The sequence below is a fragment of the Gymnoscopelus braueri genome, assembly GCF_963280865.1.
Source record: "Gymnoscopelus braueri genome assembly, chromosome: 11".
In the NCBI taxonomy this organism is placed as follows: Eukaryota; Metazoa; Chordata; class Actinopteri; order Myctophiformes; family Myctophidae; genus Gymnoscopelus; species Gymnoscopelus braueri.
This window is the reverse complement of record NC_137613.1, coordinates 53834049-53859146: the sequence shown is the minus strand read 5'-3', so window position 1 is coordinate 53859146 and position 25098 is coordinate 53834049. Positions and strand designations below refer to the sequence as shown.

Sequence of the window (25098 nt, the reverse complement as noted above, 5' to 3'; positions counted from 1 at the left end):
TGTGTGTGTGTGTGTGTGTGTGTGTGTGTGTGTGTGTGTGTGTGTGTGTGTGTGTGTGTGTGTGTGTGTGTGTGTGTGTGTGCAGTCTTCAGTCAGACTCCAATCCTTCAGGCATTACAACATGTCCAGGCCAGCTGTGATGAATCGCACAAGATGAGGTACGCACACACACACTCTCACTCACTCACTCACTCACTCACTAATAATAATACCATATCGTTGACGTCTGGTGGACACCTTGTACGTTTTTTAATTATTATTTTTAAATCAATTTCAAATGGTGCATATATCCAATCTACAAGCTCACAACACCTCACAATTTTAGATCTGCTAACGGTATTTTCACTACTTTTGTGCGACACTCTTTTGTATGATGTGTCGCGGCACGAAGTGACACACTACAAGCTTGTATATCTGCTATTTTTGACTAGCCAAAGTATAAAATAATAGTTATAGTGCAATAGCTAAAATCTAAAATGACACAGATGCTTTCCCGGTTTAATTGGGTTATTTGAGCGTCAATTAATCGTGAAGTAAAATGTCATAATGGTGACAGCCCTATATGAATAATATCATTATTATTCCTATGAATATTTGCAGGTTCAGCGATCTATTTTCTCTGGCGGAGGAGTATGAAGACAGTCAGTCCAAGCCTCCAAAGTGTCGTCGTAAGGCCGTGGTCTCGTCCCCTCGCTCCAGGAAAGGAACGGCCCCCCCCCCCAACGAAGAGGAATCTGTCTCCAGCTCTGCATCGGTACCTGTCTGTCTGTCTGTCTGTCTGACTGACTGACTGACTGACTGACTGACTGACTGACTGACTGACTGACTGACTGCTATACTATACTATACTACTGTATGTTTGTGTATTTAGTTTTGGTGCATGTACGCATTTTGTGTGTGTGTGTGCACTCGCCAGTGTTAAGGCTCTCGTAATTGTTTCAAACTTTACCTCGATTATGATTAATGAGCGAGATAACCCGCCTTGAGGGCTACCCGGCTGGTAGATAACCCGACCGAAGTCTACCCGGCTGGTAGATAACCCGTCCTGCGGGTTACCCGGCTGGTAGATAACCCGACCGAAGGCTACCCGGCTGGTAGATAACCCGTCCTGCGGGTTACCCGGCTGGTAGATAACCCAACCGAAGGCTACCCGGCTGGTAGATAACCCGTCCAGCGGGTTACCCGGCTGGTAGATAACCCGACCAAAGTCTACCCGGCTGGTAGATAACCCAACCGAGGGCTACCCGGCTGGTAGATAACCCGACCGAGGGCTACCCGGCTGGTAGATAACCCGACCGAGGGCTACCCGGCTGGTAGATAACCCGACCGAAGTCTACCCGGCTGGTAGATAACCCGACCGAGGGCTACCCGGCTGGTAGATAACCCGACCGAAGGCTACCCGGCTGGTAGATAACCCGTCCTGCGGGTTACCCGGCTGGTAGATAACCCGACCGAAGTCTACCCGGCTGGTAGATAACCCGTCCTGCGGGTTACCCGGCTGGTAGATAACCCGACCGAAGGCTACCTGGCTGGTAGATAACCCGTCATGCGGGTTACCCGGCTGGTAGATAACCCGACCGAAGTCTACCCGGCTGGTAGATAACCCGTCATGCGGGTTACCCGGCTGGTAGATAACCCGACCGAAGTCTACCCGGCTGGTAGATAACCCGTCCTGCGGGTTACCCGGCTGGTAGATAACCCGACCGAAGGCTACCCGGCTGGTAGATAACCCGTCATGCGGGTTACCCGGCTGGTAGACAACCCGACCGAAGTCTACCCGGCTGGTACATAACCTGTCTTGCGGGTTACCCGGCTGGTAGATAACCCGACCGAAGGCTACCCGGCTGGTAGATAACCCGTCCTGCGGGTTACCCGGCTGGTAGATAACCCGACTGAAGTCTACCCGGCTGGTAGATAACCCGTCTTGCGGGTTACCCGGCTGGTAGATAACCCGACCAAAGTCTACCCGGCTGGTAGATAACCCGTCCTGCGGGTTACCCGGCTGGTAGATAACCCGACCGAAGGCTACCTGGTTGGTAGATAACCCGACCGAAGTCTACCCGGCTGGTATATAACCCGTCCTGCGGGTTACCCGGCTGGTAGATAACCCGACCGAAGGCTACCTGGCTGGTAGATAACCCGTCATGCGGGTTACCCGGCTGGTAGATAACCCGACGAAGTCTACCCGGCTGGTAGATAACCCGTCCTGCGGGTTACCCGGCTGGTAGATAACCCGACCGAAGGCTACCCGGCTGGTAGATAACCCGTCATGCGGTTACCCGGCTGGTAGACAACCCGACCGAAGTCTACCCGGCTGGTACATAACCTGTCTTGCGGGTTACCCGGCTGGTAGATAACCCGACCGAAGGCTACCCGGCTGGTAGATAACCCGTCCTGCGGGTTACCCGGCTGGTAGATAACCCGACCGAAGTCTACCCGGCTGGTAGATAACCCGTCCTGCGGGTTACCCGGCTGGTAGATAACCCGACCGAAGTCTACCCGGCTGGTAGATAACCCGCCCGCGGGTTACCCGGCTGGTAGATAACCCGACCGAAGGCTACCCGGCTGGTAGATAACCCGACTGGAGGTTACCCGGCTGGTAGATCACCCGACTGGAGGTTACCCGGCTGGTAGATAACCCGACCGAAGGCTACCCGGCTGGTAGATCACCCGACCGGAGGTTACCCGGCTGGTAGTTAACCCGACTGAAGGTTACCTGGCTGATCGATAACCCGACCGGAGGTTACCCGGCTGGTAGATAACCCGCCTGGAGGTTACCCGGCTGGTAGATAACCCGCCTGCGGGTTACCCGGCTGGTAGATAACCCGACTGGGTTTTATCTTTTATCTATCTCTTTATCTTAAACTTTTATCTCTGAGAAAGATAATCATAAGCCATCTCTGTTGTACAGACGGTGGGGATGAAGATGAGACATAAGATGGCTTCCCAGGAGGAAAACATGCAAAGTGACACCCAGGAGATCACTCTGGATGACCAGCACAGTTCCAGGTTCTTGGAAGAGAAGCCCCCCACTCTCTCACCACAAGCTCCCTGTGTAGATGTGCCCCAACCTAAGGGTGTAAACCCGCAGCCTGGATGGGGGGGTGTGAATCCAACTTGCTCAACAGTCCAGACCGTGGAAAAGCCACAACGCATTCAGTTTTACAACGAGAACGGTGGGAAATTCAATGACAAGAAACTCCTTGATCCAAGCAACTGGCAACAAATTGCCATGGTACGCAAAGGATACACGCCCAGACATGGAGCCTACATGGCGTGGGATGCAAGTCATCGTATAGCCATGGAAAATTCCTCCAAGCTCATGGGAATTACCTCCATCAAAGTCAAGAACAAACCTGAAGGCAGAGAGGGTGTTAGGGTATCAGTCTACCGCTATGACCGAGGACTGTGGGCCAAGATGGAGGCAATAGGCGAGGGGAAATATGATCTGCCGTGCGTAGTGGCCGTACTAGGAATTCAGGAATGTCCTGTACTCCCAACTCACAGTTCCAGGTTCTCAAAAGAGAAGCCCCCTACTCTCTCACCACAAGCTCCCTATGTAGATCTGCCCCAACCTAAGGGTGTGAACCCGCAGCCTGGATGGGAGGGTGTGAATCCAACTTGCTCAACGGTTCAGGCCGTGGAAAAGCCACAACGCATTCAGTTTTACAACGAGAACGGTGGGCAATTTCATGACAAGGAACTCCTTGATCCAAGCAACTGGCAACAAATTGCCATGGTACGCAAAGGATACACGCCCAGACATGGAGCCTACATGGCGTGGGATGCAAGTCATCGTATAGCCGTGGAATATTACTCCAAGCCCATGGTAATCACCTCCATCAAAGTCAAGAACAAACCTGATGGCAGAGAGGGTGTTAGGGTATCAGTCTACCGCTATGACCGAGGCCTGTGGGCCAAGATGGAGGCAATAGGCGAGGGGAAATATGATCTGCCATGCGTAGTGGCCATACTAGGAATTCAGGAATGTCCTGTACTCCCAAATCTCTATCATGGGACCAGGACTGTGGAGGGAAAAGCAGGTGGATTTCCAAGACAGGGTGTTAAGAGGCAGGCTCCACGAGACAATCCGTGTCCTAAGAAGAAGGCCAAACAAGGTGTTGAAAGGTGGAGATTTGTGTACCAGGGTGCAACTTCTTATCGTAAGCAGAGTCCTCAGTGCAAAATCTCCCATCAACATGCCCGGGGAAAGCTGCCTGCACCCGAGTACGATGAATGGGAAGGTCCGACTACATCCTATGACACCAAACACCATGAATGGGAAGGTCCGACTACATCCTATGACACCGAACACCGTGAATGGGAAGGTCCGACAACATCCTATGACAGTGAACACCATGAAGGGGAAGGTTCGACTACATCCTATGACAGTGAACACGATGAAGGGGAAGGTTCGACTACATCCTCTGACAGTGAACACGATGACTGGGAAGGTCCGACTACATCCTATGACATTGAACACCATGAATGGGAAGAACCGACAACATCCTATGCCATTGAAGAGGGACATAATTCCCCCTCAAATCAACTGACGGCCGGGGGAAGGTCTTACAACACTGGTCAGCGGGCAGGGCGGAGAGAGTCAAATCAAAAGACGGCCGGGGGAAGGTCTTACGCCACTGGTCAGCGGGCAGGGCAGGAAATGTCACCCCCTTCGTTCCAAGGGCAGCATGCCTATCCCAGAGCTCTGCCACCACCGCAACAGAATGCGGATTCCCAAAGCCACGGACGTTATCCGGATCCCCCTGGAAGACGCCATACCAGAAGGGAGGATTCAGCATGGCAATAATTTGCGAAGATGTCAACTTATCTCTATATTTCTTCCTACCCTCCTCCCTCACCCTATTTTTCCCTTCTCCCCTATCCATATGTGGTCCTGTCCCCCTTCCTCCTTTTTCCATTTTCGCTAAAGTAGACAGCAGGAGACAAAGTAGTGAAAAACTAGAGTGTTTGACTTAACAGTAGTATCAACTTCGGGCATATATTTTAAAAGCCTCATACTATGTAATGTAGCTACCTGATGGATATAATCGAGAGAGATATAGGCTATTGCGATTTCTTTATTTTCTTGTATACAGGAAAGGAAGAGGAAGTATATGCATAATCATTTCTATATAAGGCATAGTAATCCTGTTTACTTCCCCTCTTATCAAACCATATCTCAGCCACCCTTAATCCACTGTTCCTTCTGTCTTTGTTTCTTGCTCTCTCAAGTTCTCCCTCGAGTTCTCTCTTGTTCTCTCTACCCCTATACCCCTATACAAATGCTGGACGAAAAGTTAGGAGATAGAAGAAGATACCCCCTGACATATCCTGAAAACATGTCTGGAAACATATAATGAACAAAAACCCATATGACGCACCTGAAGAATATCCAATCATATTACCCTGTAAAGATCACCCTCACCCTATACTTCCCTATTCACTGTCGATCTCTCTCTCCCTTCCTCTCTCTCCTGACCATCCGGCCCTTTGCCTATAAAGCCCTTGAATATTCTTGGGAGAGAGAGATTTTAGAAGATTCTACGGAGACGCAAGGGTTTTTCTACGGAAGTCTCCACAAAGATTTAGCGGAGATGTACAGCTTTTCATTAGACAGAACTTAAAGAAAACAACTTTTCCGGACAACATAGATTATTATAGAATATACCACTGAAGTATCTTAGGACTTAGGAATAGATATATCATTGTGAATCTCCCAAAAGCTACTGTACTCAAATATGTTCTATTTTCAGTTTTTAATAAACCTGATTTGTATTCTTCAAGAAGAACCTGTTTGCCCTTTTCCTATTCAGCTTGTGATGTTTTTCATCTGAAAAGGTTATGGTGGGTAAGTATTTACTCCACTTATAGCCAAATGTAAGTAAAAAATTAAAATAATTGGCATACTGTAAGAGCCATTAGCCGATATTCCTTTGAAATACAGGCTAATGACATTTTCCACAATGTGTCAAATCAATTTTTGAGGATGCTGCTGGTTCGCCCAGTGGTGCTGGTAGCCAGACTGCTGAGACATTGATGATTCTCACCAGGACATGGCTGACATACAGCCCGGCAGGGTGACTGGTCTTCACCAGGACACTTGTTGGCTGGTCCTTGGTCTTCACCAGGACTTTTGGTGGCTGGTCCTTGGTCTTCACCTGGACACCAGTACACTCGCTGGCTGGTCTGCCGTCTTCCCAGCCAATAGACCAGTATACCAGACTCAGTTGCAGGATATTTATGTTTATTGTGGGATCGCTAAAGCGATCACACATACGGGGCGGCCATAGCTGAGTGGTTAGTGAGCCCGCCTAGGGAGCCAGAGGCCCTGGTTGCCCCAGGTACGATTCCAGGCCACGCCAGCATATGTGTCGATGAAATGAAATTTGTCCCTGAGCAAGACTCTTAACCCCTAATTGCTCACAGGCCCTCATTGGAAACAAGCCCGCAAGGACTTTCATGAACGTCCTGTTAAAAGGAATTATCCTTATCCACACTAATGTTATTGCCACTATTTATTATTATTTATTTATTCCGCCCGTTTTTTGGCACCTAACTAGTCTTTCATACTTTTAGCTACAAACTCCGTTCCAACTCTACAACGTTCGGCCTACTTAGGACATGTTGGCTACCATTTGAATTTTTGAAATAATTTGTACTTTTAGAGATATTTCACTTTGAATTGCCTAAAAATCAATTATTTTCGTTTTTTGACCTCTAACTAGTCCTTCATACTTTTAGCTACAAACTCTGTTCCAACTCTACAACGTCCGGCCTACTTAGGACATGTCGGCTACCATTAGAATTTTTGATCTGAATTCAATTCTTTAGAGATATTTCACTTTGAATCTCCCCATTGAAATGAATGGGATTTTCCACCCGTTCCACCCGTTTTTTGACGGCAAACTAGTCCTTGATTATTTTAGCTACAAACTCTGTTCCAACTCTACAACGTTTGGCCTACTTAGGACATTTCGGCTACCATTTGAATTTTTGAAATAATTTGTACTTTTAAACCTTTCAAACCTTTAGAACCTTTCAAACATTTCAAACCTTTCAAACCTTACACATCTTTCAAACCTTTAGAACCTTTCAAACCTTTCAATCCTTTCAAACTTTTAGAACTTTAAACCTTTCAAACTTTAACTCTACTAACACTATCAATACTCAATACCATCAACATTCTTAGCGATCCCACACTGTTTCTTCAGAACTTTCTAGTTTCATTTGACATGGACATCCCAATCACATTGGACGAACCAGATGCATTGTTTAAAGTGTTATAGCACGAGTGCTAATGTTTTTCTTTGTGTTTGTGCTAATGTTCAACACCTGTCCACAGGAAGCTTTTCTAAATAGAATAACACTAGTCTAAAACCCAATCAAATACAAATGATAATAATAGTAATAATGACAATATAATAATAATAACATAATCAAAATCAGACCCAATACATTAACTTGTGAAACATAAGTAGAGACTCATTCCAATAGCCAGTCAGAAACTATTCATGTGAGCACTGTTGATTTGATTTCAACCATAATGTGAGTCCTCTGTTAGACACATTACCATCTGTCGGGACAGACGACAGATGAGGTTTTGAGATCACAAACCGAGTAGCCGTGCAGAACACAGAGTAAACTGGATGCAGTGGTGAGAACGTGGTAAGTTGTGTCCATACTAGGGCTGTCACGGTTAAAACATTTAAGTTGACGATTAATTGTTGTCACACAAATAATTACGATTAACGATTTAATTGTGTGTTTGGCATTGAACATCGGAACATATGAATTAAAGCTCAATTTCTGTTTGCCTTTTAGGCTTTGTAATAAAAAATTGCACAGGGCAGATATGACAAATAACTTGGATACAAATAAATTACTGACACATTTAATAATTTGATACTTTAAAAAAAGGAGAAATAGCTGATCAACAAGCTTACTGGTTGATCAGCTATTTCTGCTATTTTTGGAAAATGTTTGACCATCTTTCAACATGGAAACAATCATGATGATTATGACGATTATGCAAAATAATTGCGATTATCTCAAATAATTGCGATTAGGCAATTATGTAATAATTGTGACAGGCCTAGTCCAGACAGTATGTGTGGGTGACTGATTGATCCTGTTGAGCATCCATTACCTCCATGCTCAACAGGTGTGGAGTGACATAAGTTGAGATATAAGACCTTTTAGAAAGAGTACCGTAGATTACAGTAGGGTAAAACAGTGGTTCTCAAACTATTTTGTGCCAAGGACCCCCACATTGTTATATATTTGGCCGTCGACCCCCATCTGAAAATATTTTGTGGCAGGGACCCCCAGAAGCGAAGGTGTGTTAAAATATTCAAAATTATTCAACATTTTTCGCAATACTTTCAAGATTTTTTCAAAAAAGTTAAAAAATAGCAGATCTACAAGCTCACAGCGCGGCACGATGTGAGCTTGTAGATCTGCTATTTTTGAATAGCCAACATATCAAGTGGTTAAAATGATTGTGATGCTGTATTAACACATTTTGCTGGGGACCCCTTGGAACCCCCCCCCCCCCCCCAAGGACCCCTGGGGGTCCCTGGACCCCAATTTGAGAACCAATGGGGTAAAAAACTAAAACAAAAAAAACATCACATTGTTGGCTAAATATAAAAGGCAAAATATACAATATACAACCCCATACACCCTCAACAGTTCTTGCACAGTGCAGGACAAGGGAAAAACAAGGGCACACAGTAAGCATATCTGATCGTGCTCGTACTGAGCTGTTGTTTTGTTTGTTGCTCTACGTGTTAAAGGGATATTTCACTTTCAAAAAAACTTTGGGTCATTTTATCGTCTACTCAGGCTTTTGTGAGCCCCCCAGACAGTTTTTAAGTTGCTTGATTCATTATTTAGATATTTGATATTCATTTTATCAGACACGCCCCCTTCCTATACAAACCCATTATAACTTCAAACTCCTTTTTAACCCGTTAGATTCATCAAAAACACCCGTCCTCGGTTCTGCTGTCTCACCCTGCCCTCCTAATGCGTGAGGGGGCCGTGTTTTTTCGATTACTTTTTAATTTATTTTATATATATTTTTTATTTTATTAATTTTGTTTCATTTTCAAAAAGAAATATTAATAATTAATAATAAACCACGTGTGAAACGGAGCTCCATGGTTGTAGTTAGAGCGGATTACGTTAAACAGTGATATGCGAGGAGAAAAAACTACAGGAAGAGAATTGAGTTTCAGTTTCGTCATTACAACGAGGGCCGACGTGATCGGCAAAACCGGATCCCAAATAATTCTGTTTCCTGTTTTCAAACCGGAACCGGAAATGGATACAAAAAAAATCCGAAAGTGCACCTGGGAAAAAATCAACGCGAATCGGCGGTTCGCGTAGATCTACGTGATTGGCACGCTGCGGCTTTAAATAGGTTCGCGTAGATCTACACGATTGGCATTCAATGTGTTAATCCAGGTGATTGTGATTTTATCCGTTAAGTATAAAATACACAGACTTTCTAAAAAGCCAGCTAGCCTGAACTCCCAGCTCTCGCTTAGCCTCAAAGCTAGCGTCTGACTCCGAACCTCACTACTGCTAAAAAGCTAGCCTAGCCCAGCACTCGTTTAGCCTCAAAGCTAACGGTGACTCGGCCTTCACTGCTTTCACCAGCCAAACCGCGCAGCACTTGCTAGCAAGCTAACAGGTGACTCCGCGCGTTGCTACTCGCTACGCTTCCAAAGCTAGCCAACGGAGAAATCGACCGCGAGGATAGGATCCTTCACCGCGGCCTTCTCCCTGTCTCTCTGCTAGGCTAACAAAGCCTAAGCGGACGGGACGACACATGCTTGGATAGACTCTTCGCCACTGCTAAGCTACCAAAGCTAGCTCTCGAACAAACATTTGTGGATAGACTACATTTTTGTGTTTCTCCCGCCGTGAGTTGAGACCACCTCCTCACCCTCCCCCCCTACGCCTTCACGTGCCCACGGCCAAGAAAAGCATGGCTTCAGGGACCAGGCGACGCACCAGATCCACCATCAACAACACTCTGCAGAAGACGTGCGAGAGGTGCAGCCGCCTGATGTCCGGCCTGGATCGGCACACCCAGTGTGTGGCCTACCTAGGCCGGGACCATGGGCTTAATGAGGGCGCGAACTTGTGTACAGTCTGTGGGGCCACAGACCTGAGGTACCTCCGCAGCGGATTAAGAAGTACCCCGCCGTAAGCTCGACACCACCACAACACAAACAACTGATCCGACTTCCTCGAAGTACTGGATCTGTCAACATACATCCTCAGTGCCCTCACCGGGCAAAGATGGTGGTCAGGTGTGACTGCTGACATCAACCATCTCATATTATTCTAATAACAAATTCATATGAAGTTGAACTACTTGTCAGATTTAATCCTATTATTAATCAGTCTATAAAGTTATAACGAGCGAGCTGAGATCAGAGCTGGGCTGGCCAGTTGGGGACTGTGTGTGTGGGTGGGTGTGTGTGTGTGTGTTTGCAACCCTAACTCGGACAGGATACAGATTAAACAAGTGAAATTGGAAGTGATGACGCAAAGAAATTAGTAAAGAGCAGACAAAATTGAAACTGGAACACTATAAAGATGAAGCTGATAAATGGGTACTCTCTCCTGATTGGCTGAAACTGTGTCACCTACCTGAAAATGTATGGTAAGAGATGGAGAGTAAGGGAGACTCCTGTTCCTGAAAAAAAACACTATAGCAATGAATACTATCAGAATATAGAGCTTCAACATTTAACTCTTTCAGTGCCAGACTTATTTCTGGCTGTGTTTGCCCAGTGCCAGAGATTTTTCGATTTTTCTTAGATTTAAGTAGTCACAGAATATTTATCTCCAGTACAATCTGGGAACCCATCGCCAACTGAAAATGAAAAACAGCGCCCTCTGCTGTTTGTTCTATGTCTGTTGGCTCTGGGCGGAAGAAAACGTAACGCCAGAGCGCAAGGAAACCGGTGTTTGTTGTATGCCTTCAGCGCATCACTTCCGGTTGGTGCGACTATGTTTTCATTCCCACTAACAATATTTCTACACGGAACACTAACACCACTTCTCCCAGAGAACATGGATCGTATTGGTTATAAGCCCACTTGTTTCTATGATGAAAGAGTAAGTTAAAATGTGAATACCTTTCCGTGGTTTTGTCTGCTCCGCGGACGCTATTGTTAAATTAGTTTCGGTTTGTTTCGAGGGGGGAAGGATCGACGGACACGTGAATCCCGCCCACTACATTTGATTGGGTAAAGCGCGGCCTGCTTCCTGATCTGAAGGCACGCCCATGCGCACATGTTATGACGAACCTCCCCGACAGATTCCAACGCAGTGCAGAAGCTGTTCTTGAGAGATTATCTCCAGTATGATCCATCCCCTGATGGTTGCTAATCACAGAGGGTTTCACTGTGCTTCTGCAAAAAAGAAAATGTCATCCCGACCTCCCGTTCCCTTTATTCCACCTTTGAAAATAGCATTTCTCGGCCAATTTTTTTTTCTTCAAAAATGGTCGGCGCCATGGCGCTCTGGGCTTATGAACATTTGGACGTCGGCGGCGTCAATGGCACTGAATTGAGTTAAAGAAAAACCTTTTTGTTTTAACAAAAAAATATCACTTAACGTACCTTTTAATGTGTGTATTCTAATGTGTGTATTTTGTATGTGTGTTTGATAGGATGAAGAGGATTCTAAACCTAAACCAACAAAGAGGAAGAGAAAAGGTTCGTCCGCCGTTGGCTCTGACAGCGACTGACTGACACACCAACTGGCCAATCACACGCCTGCTGCTCCCACAGACACAACTCCTCTCCTCCTTTTATGGACTCTGCGATTCCATTGGCTGGAGCCTTGGAAACGCCCCTCCCTCCTCTGCCAGACATTTGATGGGACAGACAGTAGCCATGGTAACATCAGATCACACTCCCCTCTGATTGGCTGATCAGCTACAGAGTTGCTATGATGTCGCAATACTGGTTACCGGTGACAAGCCCCGCCCCTGTTAGAAACTAACCAGTGATTGGACGATACCCCTCCATCGCTCTCTCTGATTGGCCCAAATGTGACCACACCCCAAAACAAACACACTTTTTGAAGTGAGAAGAGAAGAACCGTTGAACTTTTTAACACAAAATGTCTTTATTTGAATATTTTCATAAACATGAGTCATGAATATGAAATGTTAATAAAAAAAAGAAGGAAAAAAAACATACTGGTCCTTGATGTTTTATAAAACCAGGATGTGATGTCACTAGCCAACAGGATGTCATGTCACTACCCGCTGGCCGGGTAGGGTACTAGACACCTCATTGGCCACTGGGGCCGCTCGTCAACGCCACCCCCATATTAAAGCTATGCTATGTAACCTTTTTAATTAATAAAACATTATTTTGTTTATGGTAGTATGTTAATACAATATAACTCACACAAGTGGTGTGGTTGTATTTGGTCTCCCTGCTCTTCTATTGAGACATTTACATCCTGTGGTCTGGTTGGACCACTACTGGTGTTACTGCCTGAAGGTCAAAATGAATTGTCTCCCTTGAGCAAGCAGGCAGGCTCTATTAGCTCAGTGGTTGAAATTTCAGCCCGGTTTCAAATCCGGGGTAGAACATGAAAGTTCAGCTTTGAACTGCTTGAAAATCAGTTGAGAATGTGAGTTATGATGATTCTAATAGTGGAGAGACCGCCTTCTCCAATAGACATACATGCATTATGAGTTCTGATGGTTTGAATAGTGGAGAGACCTGGTCAAGGCTTTTGCCATAACCAACATGATGGCCCCGTTACGCATCAATGAGCAACAGCGGCCAATGTGATATCTGTGTACTGTATATCTATGTATTCCACAATATGATGTTTTTAGAGGTTGAAGAGAAGTTAAGTTTATATTTTCGATATTTGGTGTTTAAGTACATTAGCACCACCAACTGAACCAGAGCACAATAGCTCCGGTTAAATCTGGTGGAAACGCAAGCCGGTTCGTGGCCGGTTCGCTAGAAAGCAACGGCATCGGTTCTAGAACCAAAGTTATTTTGGTGATAAATTATATTTTTTATATATATATTTTTATATATATATATATATATATATATATATATAAAATTATGAACAAAGTGTTATATGTCATTAAACAAAGCAAAAATCATTCATTGAACTTTTATGCTTTTGAACTTGATACTGTTCCATGTATGCTACGTATCATGGTTGACATTTCACTTAATTAATTGCACAATTAATTTAGAACGCTGTCACTGCAGTTAGGGTTGGACGCAAAACACCCTTCAGTTTCACTATGGTACAAATGTACAGATTTAAGCCTTTTTTCTTATTTTTTCTCTGCTGTAAAAGTCTTGTCAAATCATTTGTGGTGTTTTGAAAAAGGAAAACAATATATATTATTATAATATTATTCCTGTCGATTCTGCTACTTCTGACTCTGGGTAGGCAACCCGGCCTGGCAGAGAGCTGCACTCGGAGGAGTGCACATTTCTAGTATTTAGAATATACTGTAGGCCTTATAAATATGATCATTACTCTTTTTTGTTGTTGTAAACAAATAGCAAAATGCACAGTGTGAATTAAGCCTAGTGCAGGAACCAAAAGCCCAAAAGTTGACTAGACCCCTATTCGGGGTAGAACAAAACATTTTTTCATATCTTTAAGATTTCCCCTTCATGAAATGGTTTTGTTTATTAGTATGTCCCAAACTGGGCATCATCATCTTCATATTCCTGCCCAAACAAACAAACATTAAATATATTTTGTGACTGTGTACAATTACAAACTCACACCTGAATCAAGACAAAAAAGAATCAACTTTATTGTCACTGGTTTACAGGTGTAAAGTTATACATATTAAAGTTATTATTGGGTGAAATAATCTTTTGCATACGCTCCATCAATTTGCTGTTATTCAGAAGGGGAGAAGAAGAAAAAAGGAGTTTGGACAGGGATAGCAGAGAGAAATAAATCAACCATTAGAGAAGCATGTCAAAGAAACCCTTACAAACAATACTGGTTTTAAACTTCAACATGTTATTTTGGGATATTTTTCATAATTGTTTCAAGCTCGGAGAATGCACTGAGAAAAAGAAAGCCACATTCGAATCAATTCAAAGATAACCCTAAACCTGTGTCTCAGACAAGGCAGTCTCTTGACGGGTGATGGCTGGGTTTGTGGAAGTGTTGGTCTGAGGCAGCTCTTCAGTGAAGGCTTTCTCCAGCACTTTTAGGACAGATCTGCGAACTTCATTCTTGAAATCCTGACCCATGAACATGTACAACAGTGGGTTCAGGCAGCTGTTGATATATGCCACGCTGAAAGCTATGATGATCGCATGTTCCAGTGTAACACTGTCACCTGCCCCCATGACATTCATCAACCGAATTTGTTGCAAAATGTGATAGGGCGCCCAGCAGAGGAAAAATGCAGTGATAACAACTGCAATGATTTTGAAGGGGCGACCTGATTGGCTGGCCAGCGAGCGATCCTCCTGATCCGGTGGACGATGACAGAATAGCAGGAGACGATGATGGTGAAAGGGACCACGAATCCCATGAGGAATCAGGTGATGATCATGGCCCCGTGTCGAAACTTCACCAACGGTCTCTCTGCGGATGTAATGAAGCCATTATCGGTAAGTGCAAAGTTGTTGCGGCACATAATGGTGTCCTCGTCAAGGGAGTAGGGCCGTGTGCCCTTAAAAATGAAGTAAGGGGAGCTGAGAGCCAAGGCCAGTACCCAGACACCCAGACTCACACAAGACGCCTTTCTGACACTGCGGTGGTTCTGGGCCCACACTGGCCGCACCACACATACGCATCTGTCAACACTGATTACCATCAGAATGTAGATGCTGGCATACATACATGTTCAGGAAGAGAACGGTGCTGTTCAGTTTACACATGAATTGGCCAAAAGGCCAGTAGCCATCCAGAAATCTTTCTGTGATTCTCAGGGGCAGGAGTGCTGTGAAGAGGAAGTCGGCCACAAACGGTACCAAACGGTGTTGACGGTTTTCTTCATTTTGAAGCCCGTCACCCAGATGACAACGCCATTCCCCAGCACGCCGAGCACAAAGACCAGGCTGTAAATGACGAGGGACACGATCTTGAGGATCCTGAGTTCATCCTTGTAGCCTTCAGTATGTTCATACTCAGATTCATAGTCATAATCATAGTCATAATCCCAATAGTCCTCAGTTGTGGGCCAATAGCCCACAGTTGTGGTCGTAATCCCCATCGTCCTAAAATAACAAAATAAAGGTACATGCTTTGTTTTATCAAACCATTTCTTAAGTGTTATAATTTCTACCTGCATGTATTATTGTCCTCCAGGTAAGTAACCCTATTTATAATGACTTAAATACTAGATACTATACGCTAACAAAAACTCAACAAACACACAAAAACATTCAATGTTATCATGTTAACAAGTCCACTATGTCGTGTGACTATGTGGTCAGTAGGAATGCACTGAGGAATGTCATTTTGACTATGCATGCACCTCATGGTACCCCCCACAGACCTCTCAAAACAACCTAGTCAGACTACTACTAGACCTCACACCTAGAACTAATTTAACCCCTGCTCATTATGCTAGGGTGGGATGGCTCAGGGTAGAGGACAGAGTACAGCAACTTGCAATGGGCCTGGTCTTCAAGATACTCAAGGGACCAGTGCCCATGTACCTGTCAAACTATTTCAAAAGAGTGAGTAACGCCCAAGGGCACAACACCAGAGGTAGCTCCACTGATCTCATTCCCCCCATATTTGGCACAAACATGGGATTAATTCATCATCAATTCTACTATTAGGCCTATGCCACCAAAATGTGTAATGCCTTACCAACAGCCATCAAAAAGTGTGACTCCCTACCCTCCTTTAAAACTGCTTGCCAAAATAAATTACCCCCACTGTTTTTCTGTAAATATACTTTTACTGCTCCTGGTATTGATGATTTATTGTACGAATATTGTATGTATTGATGAATTGAATACACAGGACCACAATGGAAACAAGCCCTCAGGGCTTTTTGTGTTATCCTTTTAGCATTATTGTATAACTGTACCTCTGTATTGATCGTTTGAATACTGTATTAGACAGAAATGCAAACAGCACAATTAGAACATTTGGGGTGGTGTCTCTTGGCCTACTGTGAGTGTGCGAGCAAAGTCTCAAAACTGATTGGTCCAGCAGTGCCGTAGATTAGCTGTTCACAGACACACGGATATAGGATATATGGAAGGACAGACACACACACACACACACACACACACACACACACACACACACACACACACACACACACAGACGGACAGGAGGGAAAACATGGTCGTCTGCCTTCGGTCGTCCGGCCTGGAGAGAGACCACTCACACCTTATTAAGAAACCTTAGCGGGCCGAGTTCACACTTTTCATGCAGACTTTTACAGGATGTTCTAAAGATCATCAAGTCAACAAATACAAATACCTATCATAGATAAGCCAATGATAATGTTGCAACATTTGCTATCACAGTACCCTTACATGCTTACTAAATACAGCTGAAGAAACATAACACACAATGACATTTACCACCTCTTTATAAAAGGGGGTGTAAGTGATATTTATGTTAAACTAAGTGTTAGCACTATACTGTCTAGATCAGAGGTCTTCAACTTATTTTCTTTATTTTCTTACATTAACCTTGAACCCTATAGCATCCCTATCCTGATGGGAACGTTAGCCAAAAATAGCAGATCTACAAGCCCACAATGCCTCGTGCTGCGAGGCGTTGTGAGAGCTTATAGATTGGCTATTTTTGGCAAAGAGGGGAAAAAGACCAGACCAAGTACAAGTTTTCTAAGTATTTGGGTATTTAAGTGGTTAACTGACTGAAAATATACATTAACATGAATCCAATATGACGCTAGACTATGATAGAGCTGTCAAATAAGTCTATGAAACTATTATATTAAATCTATGAAAAAGTTTAAAAACACGATTTTATACAATATATAGTGGGGGTCGCTGCTTCATCTCTCTCTCAGCTAGGGGGTCCTTGGCCTGATAAACGTTGAAGACCCCTGGTCTAGATAAAAAGAGAAAGAAAGAAAATAAAAGATACCTGTTCCAAAGTGTTGAAGAGATGTCAGCCAGACAACTGTCTTGTTCAAACTGTGCAGTGAGGAGCTCAGACTCCGAGCACCCGCACCCTGTGAGGTGTCATATCGTAGTTGGGCAGAAACCTTGTATCAATATATTTCAACTTTGTATACCCCCCCCCCCCCTTACATTACATTAAATTTTTTTTTATGAAAAAAAGTGTAATGCACAAACAATAATAAAAACATGATTTACGATTAACATACTGATGATTGCACTTTTTATATGGTAAAAATGGTTGAAATTTCAGTTCCTTAGTCTATTTATTTTTCTCAGTTCTCTGTCTGCTGGAAATGTCTAGTCAAATGATTTGTGGTTTGTCCGCAAGTGTCTTCTCAAGTTCTTTGTCTTCACCATCACTGTGCAGTTCTCAGAACTCTAGAACAAATACTTAGAATACTAATGACATCGCAATCCATGTATGGTACACAAATACATATGGCTGAGATTTCAGTTCCTTATCATTTTTTCTCAGTTCTCTGTCTGCTGGAAAGGTCTTGTCAAATGATTTGTGGTTTGTCAGAAAGTGTCTTTCCAAGTTCCCTTTCTTCGCTATCACTGCATAGTTGTTGCAATTCATGTCTTTTGTCTCATGACATCTGTACCCAAACTCATACTGATGTCTTGTCTCATTAGTTGTAGTAGTACATGTAGTTTAATAAACAGGTAACACACCTGTACCATTGATATGCTGCCCGGGTCAATCCTGTGTTAATTCACACTGCTCCACTCATTTGTTGGGGTTCACATTCGAACCAGCAAACCTGAGCATGGTAGGACGGAGGACGATATGAATGCATGTTTTTGTCAGGGTTTTCAAATTGCTCCACAATGGACGAGCTGAACTCATTTTCTGTTTGTTTGTCAAGGTACTGTAGTTAATTTCAAGAGTTGTGGTTTCCGTTAAGGTGAACAAGTTTTTGAAGTTTATGAAAAAGTCTTGACTTTTTCATAGACTTTTTCTTAGACCATGGTGGTGTAATGTAAGGTATGCCAGTGGAACAATGAAAAAACAAGGCAGCTATTAACATTACTTCTACCTGTCTGTCTTGTCTTGCATCCTCACCTGATGCAATCATGTACGGGTACCAATACGACAAATCTCCTGCAACATATTAATGAGCATGACTTGTCATCCTGACACTTTGCGAGTCACCAAAATCATTCAAACACATTCTTAAAAAAAACAAGGATAGATATGTACACATTTTAACCAACATACGAAATGTGCCACGGATATGTCTTGCCACGGACACGTTTGTCCGTGTACGGACATGTTGATGACCCCTGATCTACACACATTATGTGTGTAGATACACACATATATATCTACACATTATATCCAATATGTGTGTAGATACACACATATATATCTACACACATAGAACCCCTCTCTCACCTACCACACCATTTACATATAGTGGCACATGATACTTCGCATATTAAGACTGCACACACAAATATATGCACACATACTAAATGTACATACATATACTTACGCAAACATGCACTGTGCACATTTACACTTACTTATGAATTAAATTTAGAAATAGGAACCATGTGCACAACACCTTCAAGTAAGATTGTGTTTTATGACTAATGTACTGTACATCATTTGCAATTTGTCTTTATCCTCTTCTAACCAAACCTGTGATCATTTCTACACAGTAAAAGTGTCACAAACCGTGACATGCTCTGTCTCCCTGTTGTGTCTTCATGTATTTGTTATTTCCCAATTATAGTTAGTGTTTTACTTTTCAGTGGTGTTCCTGTTATTTTTAAGTTATGTTGCATTCCCTGTTTCCTTAACATAGGGGAACTGGTCTGCAGCAGTTTTTACATGCTGAATCAGTGCAGCTTGGGCGGGAGGAATGTTCTTGAGGGACTGAGAAAAGCCACTGTCAGGATTCATCTACTCTGCTGTGGCCACCATGGCTCTTGCTGTATGATGATGACCATACACTCCAATCTTTGGACATGGAAAGTCGATCTTTTCAGGCTCCAAGGTGAGGGTGACCAGAGTTTCTTTGAGATGCACTCCTTTTCCCATAGTCAGGGAAGGCTGATGTTGGTCAAATGGTACCCGCTCCCTTGGGAACCTTCCTTCCACCCAAGCTGCACTGATTCAGCATGTCAGAACTGGGAACCTTACTGGACCCATCTTGTAGATGCCAGTAAAGCTTGCACCATCCTCCTCCACTGTGGCTGCAAAAGTCATGTAGTGGACACAGCAAATGCTGCAAAACTGGAGTCTGTTGCATCTCGATATATATGAGATGTGTGTGTGTGTGTGTGTGTGTGTGTGTGTGTGTGTGTGTGTGTGTGTGTGTGTGTGTGTGTGTGTGTGTGTGGGTGTGGGTGTGTGGTGCTGTATGTATCAGTTATTGCAGAGCTGTTCTGTTGTTGTAGTAACACCAAGACACATTCCTAGCAACGATTTGTTGTTTAGCAAGTAACTTTTCTGATTCTAAACATATTGTTCAAATTCCATACACCTTTGACTATTATGATAGTATTCACTTTATGCTGAGCATTGATGTGCATACTGTACTGGCTGTTGCTGTATCATTTGGATTCTATAGTCATATTATATTGTTTTGATAAAATTACATTGTTTTCTCCAGTTTGATCTTAACTCATTCCTACAACTACTGTATACACTCAATCTGGATGAAACTTTATGTTACATAACATGTTTGGTATAGTGGCCATATTTGTAATAAGCACGTCAGAGTGCTCTAGATGGATTCAATCATAAATAAGAGCATTCCGATGTGTTTCTAATGCTCAAAAAGCATAAAGTAGACACCAAGTTTGCCAAAAATGACAAAGATTAAGGTAAGTAAAACACATTTTCAAAACTAATGTTTCTTTGAAATATGCAAAATAGAGGTCCAGCCACACCCAGTCATAAACATAAGCATTCCAACATGTTTCTAATTGTCAGAAAACATGATTTAGACACCAAGTTTTCTCATTTATAGCTCATCTGGTTCAAAAGTACAAAATTATTCCTATAGCACTGGACTGTAATATGTTGGTAGTTTTTTTTGCGTTTTTTAGCTGTTCTGTCACAAAATATCAAATTAGAAATATTAACATAAGTATTCTGAACATTTTGAGCACCTCAGTAAATATGTAGCTCCAACGGTTTAGCAGATAGAGCCATGCTGGAAGTAGTGCACCGGTTATGGTCATTTTAAAAAGGGCGTGGTCATTTTCAGGTATTTCGTCCCGGATAGAGTATTAGTCACAGTTCCTAAGTTGATCCCTGGGGTCATATTAGTCTAGAACAGTTGAGATATTCTCTCCTAAATTAATTGCATACATATCTTAGCCAGGTCCTCTACTAATTGCTGTAATGCCCAGATTCTAATTCAGTTGTTCTCAAACAATTTCATGTCAAGGACCCCCAGATTGATATGGATTTATAATTGAAGTGAAAAGAATTTGTGCCAGGGACCCCCATAAGAGAACATTTGCCAAGATTTGTTCTTAAATAGACGAATAATAAACTATAGGGCTTATGCGTTCAAAGCCTTTAAGGTGTTTAAAACAACTTTAAAATGTTCTGCTCAAGGACCCCTTCTGCTCCTTGGACCCCACTTTGAGAACCAGGGCTTGCCAAAAGTAATTGTAATTGCCAAAAGTTAAATGCTAAATATAAATGTGAGAGACAAAATACAATGATCCTTCTGGTCATTCATTTTGTAAATCATTGTTCTATAGTCATTCATTATGTCAATCATTGCCTTCTGGAGTAAATAAATAATAAATAAAAAAAGTTTTTTGCAAAAGTAATTGATAAAATGGCCAAATGTTTTTAACGGCTGAGGACAGTCTGCAGGTATCAGGATAGGTATCACGTTAAATTTAAGACATTTTAAGACGTGTTTAATGGTCGGGGGATCTTAGTATAATCTCACATTCAATTCCAATTCACTTTTGAAACAATTATTTGACTGATTTTCTTTTCAGAACCCAAATAAAACATTGCTCCATTTTTCAAATAGTCACTTCCAAATTGAAGCTCAGATTATACTAAGATCCCCCGGCCTTTTGGTCGGGGGATATTAGTATAATCTCACATTCAATTCCAATTCACTTTTTAAACAATTATTTTACTGATTTTCCTTTCGGAACCCAAATTAAACATTGCTCCATTTTTCAAATAGTCATTTCCAAATTAAAGCTCAGATTATACTAAGATCCCCCGGCCTTTTGGAGTCAGGGCATCTTATTTATTATTTGTTTTTCAATTGGAATAAGCGTCTGAGAAGTATATTTTACTGATTTTCGTTTCAGAACCTAAATAAAACATTGCTTCATTTTTAAACCTTTCTTGTCTCCCCTAAAATCTGGAAAATGGCCCATTTTTCTGATATTCTCATTAGTATTTTGGCTTTTTTTTATTTGGGACTGACACTGAAAAAAAGCTCTTAAAAAAGGTTTTTGGCATTTTTTCATCCCAGACCAAAAATAAAATAATGGCTTTATTTTTCCAATTTTCTAGCCCACCAAAAAATCAGGAAAATGCTCCAATTTTTTATATTCTGATTAGTATTTTGGCATGTTTTGATTTGGGACTGACACTGAAAAAAGCTCTTAGGGCGCGCCCCCACCAAGAGTTGGCTGGCCGCTGATAAACGCAGGTTGTGCGCGGCCACAGTTTTTTGCAGCCAGCGGATTCTAAAAAACGGGAGTGTCGCGCCTGTCACTCACTTTCAGGAGCCTCCCCGCAGCCCGCACTGCCTGTGCCTGCTGCCTTGAGCACCATGTTGCTTCCTGAGTCTTGAGACGGTCCGCCTTCGACTCACCCGATTGGACAGAGGGGGAAAATCAGCGCCTGCCTCCAGCAGTTTTATGCTTAGTCGCGGAGAGCAGATAAACGCAAGGTCTGCGCGAGAGGCGGAAAAATCTGCTCTTGCGTGAATCAACGCATTTGCATTGACAATGCATTGGCAGATTCTGCAAACAGCAGCCAGCCAACTCTTGGTGGGGGCGCGCCCTTAAAACAGTTTTTTGCCATTTTTTTCATCCCAGACCAAAAATCTAATAATGGCTTCATTTTTCCAATTTTCTAGCCTACCCAAAAATCAGGAAAATGCTCAATTTTTCTGATATTGTGCTTAGTATTTTGGCGACTTTTGATTTGGGACTGACACTGAGAAAAGCTCAAAATGTTTTTTTCCCCCCATATTTTCATCCCAGAATAAAAATCAAATAATGGCTTCATTTTTTCAATTTTCTAGCCCACCAAAAAATCAGGAAAATGCTCAATTTTTCTGATATTCTGATTAGTATTTTGGCTGACAAAGGAAAAAGCTCTTTATTTGTCTTTGTTTTTCTTAATTCATCTGGAATCCAAAAGCCTGAAATGGTTATTATTCAAAATGTCAGTCATCTTTTAGTCTACCTTTTTCATTAAAACAAAGAAGCCATGTGACCATGTGTCAAAGTACATGGTCTTTGTCCTTCAAAGTAAAAGTTGTAGTCTAACATGTAAGCAATAGGATCTACAGACAGTCATTAACACCACATGTAATGACTGTATGATGTGTTTTTTAATGCATTTTCTGTCATTTTTTTTAGATCAAAGCTACATCTCACAAAAGTATGTTGCAAGACTACTAAAACCTTTCTGGGACATAAAACCGTAAACTCCTTACAACTATATACTTGTGGTGTGGAAGCTCCACCAGCAGGGGTCATTCACTTTCTAGGACCTGGCTAAGATATGTATGCACTTCATTTAGGAGAGAATATCTCAACTGTTCTTGGCTAATATGACCCTAGGGAACAACTTAGGAACTGTGACTAATTCTCTATCCGGGACGAAATACCCGAAAATGACCACGCCTTTCCCTTTTAAAAATCAAATCAAATCAAATCAAATCAAATCAAGGTTTATTTATATAGCACATTTAACATGACCAGGTCAACCAAAGTGCTGTACAGGTAAAAAGCAAAACAAAGCAAAAGAAATATGCAAAAAAAACAAACAAAAAACAGGAAGCAAACAATGCAATGTAAGCCGACAATAGTAAACAATGAGTAGGCACAGACAAACAAACATTAGCACCAATAGAGGAAGGTAAGGCTGCTTTAGTTGTTACTGAATGCCAAGGAGAAAAAATGAGTCTTTAGTAAAGATTAAAAAATAGCTAATGACTGGGCTGCTTTGATGCGTAAAGGTAAGTCATTCCAGAGGGGGCAGCGACGGCAAAGGCCCGGTCACCCCTGGTAACTTTAGTGGGTGCAGTTGGCACTTCCAGCAGCAGCTGGTCAGCCAACCATAACCATAACCGGTGCACTACTTCCAACATGGCTCTATCCGCTAAACCGTTGGAGCTACAGATTTACTGAGGCGCTCAAAATGTTCAGAATACTTATGTTTAGGAAACATAGTAAAGTGTAATATTTCTAATTTGATATTTTATGACAGAACAGCTAAAGAATGCAAAAGAAACTGCCAACATATTACAGTCCAGGGCTATAGGAATAATTTTGTGTGAATCAGTCTATAAGCACCTAAATTGATGTAACCCAGGGCATGCTCCAATGATTGAGCAAGGGTACCTGAGCCAGAAATGTTCTGGGTCATCATTGTTGTCAAATCGAAAATGGCCACCACCTGAAAAAGGTTTTGGCTGAAGCTTTGGAACCAGATGAGCTATAAATGAGAAAACTTGGTGTCTAAATCATGTTTTTTGACAATTAGAAACATGTTGGAATGCTTATCTTTATGACTGGGTGTGGCTGGACCTCTATTTTGCATATTTCAAAGAAATATTAGTTTTGCAAATGTGTTTCACTTACCTTAGTGACATTTTTGGCAAACTTGGTGTCTACTTTATGCTTTTTGAGCATTAGAAACACATCGGAATGCTCATATTTATGATTGAATCCATCTAGAGCACTCTGACTTGCTTATTACAAATATGGCCACTATACCAAACATGTTATGTAACATAAAGTTTCATCCAGATTGAGTGTATAAAGTAGTTGTAGGAATGAGTTAAGATCAAACCGGAGAAAACAATGTAATTTTTATCAAAACAACATAATATGACTATAGAATCCAAAGGATACAGCAACAACCAGTACAGTATGCACATCAATGCTCAGCATAAAGTGAATACTATCATAATAGTCAAAGGTGTATGGAATTTGAACAATATGTTCAAATTAGAATCTGAAAAGTGAATTGCTAAACAACAAATCGTTGCTAGGAATGTGTCTTGGTGTTACTACAACAACAGAACAGCTCTGCGATAACTGATACATACTGCACCACACACACGCACACACACACACACACACACACACACACACACACACACACACACACACACACACACACACACACACACACACACACACACACACACACACACACACACACACACACAGTTGCATGTGCTCAGTCCTTTTGATTCCTCGGGTGATGATTGTTTTTAATGTCCTAATCACACAACATCTATATATCGAGATGCAGCAGACTCCAGTTTTGCAGCATTTGCTGTGTCCACTACATGACTTTTGCAGCCACAGTGGAGGAGGATGGCGCAAGCTTTACTGGCATCTGCAAGATGGGTCCAGTAGGGTTCCCAGGTTCGGACATGCTGATCAGTGCAGCTTGGGTGGGAGGAAGTTCTCAAGGGACCTGGGTACCATTTGACCAACATCAGCCTTCCCTGACTATGGGAAAAGGAGTGCAGGTATCTCAAAGAAACTCTGGTCACCCTTACTTTGGAGCCTGAAAAGATCAACTTTTAGTATAATCTCACATTCAATTCCAATTCACTTTTTAAACAATTATTTTACTGATTTTCCTTTCGGAACCCAAATTAAACATTGCTCCATTTTTCAAATAGTCATTTCCAAATTAAAGCTCAGATTATACTAAGATCCCCCGGCCTTTTGGAGTCAG

General features: G+C 42.6%; 1 protein-coding gene and 1 pseudogene across 5 annotated transcripts in view; one reads left to right on the top strand and one right to left on the bottom strand.

Annotated features, from left to right (window-relative positions):
- The window catches only part of ints3 (integrator complex subunit 3), a 45020-nt gene extending 32724 nt beyond the window's left edge, over window positions 1–12296 (top strand). For 2 of the 4 annotated variants that reach the window (XM_080442856.1, XM_080442855.1), the window contains exons 27-29: window positions 86–158; window positions 601–754; window positions 11696–12296. In XM_080442856.1, coding sequence (XP_080298982.1) covers window positions 86–158; window positions 601–754; window positions 11696–11773 — 305 coding nt within the window. In that variant the 3' untranslated portion in view covers window positions 11774–12296. The remainder of the gene's footprint in view (window positions 1–85; window positions 159–600; window positions 755–11695) is intronic. The other 2 variants (XM_080442858.1, XM_080442857.1) reach the window with 1 other exon arrangement.
- A 1652-nt stretch (window positions 12297–13948) lies between these two features.
- LOC308095734 (fMet-Leu-Phe receptor-like) lies at window positions 13949–15262 on the bottom strand (annotated as a pseudogene). Its single transcript has one exon. The product of its transcript is annotated as a fMet-Leu-Phe receptor-like (transcript).
- Between the last annotated feature and the right edge of the window lie 9836 nt (window positions 15263–25098).